At 55.5% G+C, this 3,405-nt stretch overlaps 1 protein-coding gene across 1 annotated transcript in view; it reads right to left on the bottom strand.

The window, feature by feature from the left end:
- Positions 1-248: 248 nt before the first annotated feature.
- The window catches only part of DEF6 (DEF6, guanine nucleotide exchange factor), a 24,189-nt gene continuing 21,032 nt past the window's right edge, over positions 249-3,405 (bottom strand). The window contains exons 7-10 of the mRNA XM_015560839.1: positions 2,506-2,744; positions 2,195-2,393; positions 1,030-1,120; positions 249-835 (exon numbers count right to left, since the gene is read on the bottom strand). Coding sequence (XP_015416325.1) covers positions 612-835; positions 1,030-1,120; positions 2,195-2,393; positions 2,506-2,744 — 753 coding nt within the window. The 3' untranslated portion in view covers positions 249-611. The remainder of the gene's footprint in view (positions 836-1,029; positions 1,121-2,194; positions 2,394-2,505; positions 2,745-3,405) is intronic.

Below are 3,405 nucleotides of genomic sequence, written 5' to 3'. Positions count from 1 at the left end.
GTTCTTGCTTATGTGCACTTAATCCTCACAACACCCCGATAAGGTAGGTACTATTATTATCCCTGTCTTACTAACCTGGGAACTGAAGCACAGAGAGGTATGGAAACGTGGCCAAAGTCACCCAGTTAGTGAGTGGCAGAGTGTACTTTCCAAGCCCCTGTACCATATGCCTTATTCTTTCTTGGGCCTATCACTCGGCTTGAGGGAGGAAGAGAGGAGACGGCAGGAAGAATGGACAGCAGACCTGATCAATAATTCACTCCAAGAAGTTTTTATTTGGAAATGTGCCTCCACAACTTGGTGGCAGTCTGGGGCTCATGGCCCCTGGCTTGTTTGTTTACTCTTCTCCAGCCCAGGGCCTAGGATCCTTGGGGTTAAGGCACAGGATCAAGTTCTCAAGGATCAACATCCCAGGCAGGCTTAGTGGCCTGGGGCCTGGGGCTGCTCCCAAAAATAAACTAGGTTCCATTCTGGATTGTTTCGTGGTTGGAGGGCCTTGGCCCCTGACACCAGGTCCTCAGCTCCCTCTTCGCAGGGGCCAGTGTCACCCACAGGCCAGCTGTGGCAGGTCCTGGTGGGCATGAGGTTGGGGGGAAAGAGGCTCGCAAAGGCTAGTTTTCTGGTTCTGGGTCCAGTTTATCTTCCTGAGGGCTGGAAGCCGAGATGGGAGCCTCATCCCCACCGTTGAGGGACTTCTGCTGCTCACTGGTGCTGGGTGAGGCGGTCCTGCTGCCCTGGGATCCCCAGCGGGTCAGGCGCTTTAGGGAGGAGTCGCGGCGGGCAAGGAGAGGGGGCTGGAAGCCCGTGAAGGAGCTGCTGGTGGTGGGACGCTTGTCTGACAGAGAAAAGGCAGGCATGAGTCGGGAGAAAGGTACTGCGAAAGGGAGCGGTTGACAGGCCTGGCCTCAGCCCTGGGGAGGAGGACCTTCTGGCCCCTAGCCCTGCAGGCTCTATAGGTCTGGAGGGCCCCTCGCTCTCCCTTCGCCCTCCTCCCTCCGGGGAGAGCACCGAAGTCTAGCCTGCTCTCACCTCCAGGTTCAATCGGATGCATGAGCCTGTTCATCTGGACATTCCAGTGTCTCACGTTGGTGCTGGCCTGGCGCAACTTCCGCTTGGCGGCCTGGGGACACGACACAGCCAGGGGGGAGGGGTCAGAGCCACTATCCAAGACAGCGTGTCTTGACCGTTACAGGAGCACAGACCCCTTAGGATGTGACCAAGGCTGCTGACCGGCTCCTCGGAGAACTCATGCATATTCACAGAGTGAGGTATATATGCAGAGTTGGTATCCAATTTCAGGGGACTCCTAAGACCCCTCCCACAGGGTTGCAAGTAACCATAATTATAGTTTCCGTTTATTAAGCGGCCAAGATGTGTTAAGTATATTTATTATGGTATTCAACCCCCAGAGCAGACGTTAACCACAAACAAGTGCAGAAGATGCTAAGTGACTGGCCGGGGACACACGCTGACCTGACACCACTGCCCCACCGCCTCTCGGGAGCTAGTGTACAAGCCTCTGCTCCGATGTTCACTGGCCCTTAGCCACAGGGGGTGGGGTCGTAGAGGAACTTTTCCTTTCCATGTTACATATTTTTGTGTGTGAATTTTTTTTATGATGATCATGTAAGCCAACAAAGAAAAATAAAATAAACACTATTAATAAGAACAAAACATCAAAATATAAAACTTCTCTTCCACGGAGATTTGTGCTTCAAGGAGAGGATGCAAAATACAGGGAGAGCAAAATAGGATCTTGGAAGAGAAGGAGGAAAAATTTTGCCCTGATTAATAGTAATGATAAAAATAGCAGCTAACGTTTCTTCATCCCTTACTACATATGAAATACAGTGGGGCCTTGACTTACGAGTCTAATTCGTTCGGAGATCGAGCTCGTTAAGGACCTCGTTAACTCAAATTACTCTGTCAACTCAATGCAAAAAATCGGCCGAGAGACAGCTGGTATCTCAAAAAACTCGTTAGTCGGGACACTCTTATCTCGTTCAATCTCATAACAATGCTATTTCCAGTCCCCATTCCCCAAGGAGGGACTTGAACTCAGGCAGGTCAGGCAATTCTCCAAGGTCACAGCCAGAGGAGGACGCAACCAGGGTTTGAGAAAAGGCTGGGGTGGGGGATCTGAGGTTCCCGCTCTCACTCTGCCGGTCACCGCCGGTCCCATCGCAGGCCTCACCTCCACGTCCTCATCCGCCCTCTGCCGGTTCTGCCGCACCTCCTCCAGCTGCTGCTGGGCCAGCTGCAGGGAGCGGCTCTGCAGGGCCATCTCCTGCTGCAGCTCTTGCTTCTCCTGCTGCGCCTGCTCGATGTAGCGCTCCTGGTCCTCCTTCATCCGCATCAGCCGCTTCAGCTTCTCCTCCTCCTCCTCCAGCAGCCTGCGGCCGGCCGGGCGCACTGAGTCGTCTCCAGAGCCCAGGCACCGGCAGGCGCTCAGCAAGCGGGGCGGCGGGGAGCCGGGGAGGGGCGTCCGAGGTCCCTCAGCCTTACCTGGTCTGGGCCAGGCGCACGGCCTCCTCGTCCCGCCGAGCTTTCACCTCCAGTTGCAGGGCCTCCTGCAGCTTCTGCTGCATGTCCTCCAGCTCCTCGATGCGCTGCCGCTGCCGGGCAGCCTCCTCCTCCTTCAGCTCCATCTCAGCCTGCATGGACGCCCGGGCCTGCAGGGGCGGAGCCAGCTCAGGGCGGCCCAGGGCCGGGCGGCGGCGGGCGGGCGCCCTTTCCCCAGCGTCCTGCTAGGCTGGCCCCACTAGTTCTCTCCAGGAGAGAGTCTGGGGAGTTCCTGCAGGTCAACTCTCCTGACCTGATCCCTTTCTGAGAACCTGGCCAGGCCAGATAACCATCAGCGAGCTGATGCTCCTAGCACCAGCCTTAATCATTACTATTATAGGTGATAGCATAAGGTGTTATAATTAAGGCTGGTGCTGGGAAGGGAGTGACTATAATTAGAATAATTGTTATGACAGCTCTTTCTCATTTGATCCTCACCGGCCCTCTGCAGTCAGCATGCCACGGGTAAGTCACTGAGGGACAGAGAGGCTGAGGACCTTGCCTGCGATGCCAGGGCTCCGAAGAGGCAGCGCTGGGAATGAATGAATGCACGTGTCTGAGTCCAGTTCTAGATCTCTTCAATCCTAAACCTCGTGGCCTCCACACGCTGAGTACGCCCCCGCTTTCATCCCCGCTTCCTCCCATCCTGAATTCCCCAAATTGGCTTCATTGTAAACTCAGACCAAGTCTAGTGTAATCGATTCCAACCCGAATCCAAGTTCATCCCTAATGACCTGGTCTTTAGCGGCTCCGGCCCCACCCACCCGTTGGCTCAAGCCCCACCTCACAGCTCTTCTCAGCCACCCCGCCGCCAGTTTCCTGCACCCTCCACCCAGTCGTAGC

This window comes from Myotis davidii, unplaced genomic scaffold (assembly GCF_000327345.1).
Source record: "Myotis davidii unplaced genomic scaffold, ASM32734v1 scaffold1036, whole genome shotgun sequence".
NCBI classification, from domain to species: domain Eukaryota; kingdom Metazoa; phylum Chordata; class Mammalia; order Chiroptera; family Vespertilionidae; genus Myotis; species Myotis davidii.
The sequence above is the reverse complement of the archived record's forward strand: the minus strand, read 5'-3'. Positions and strand labels throughout refer to the sequence as shown.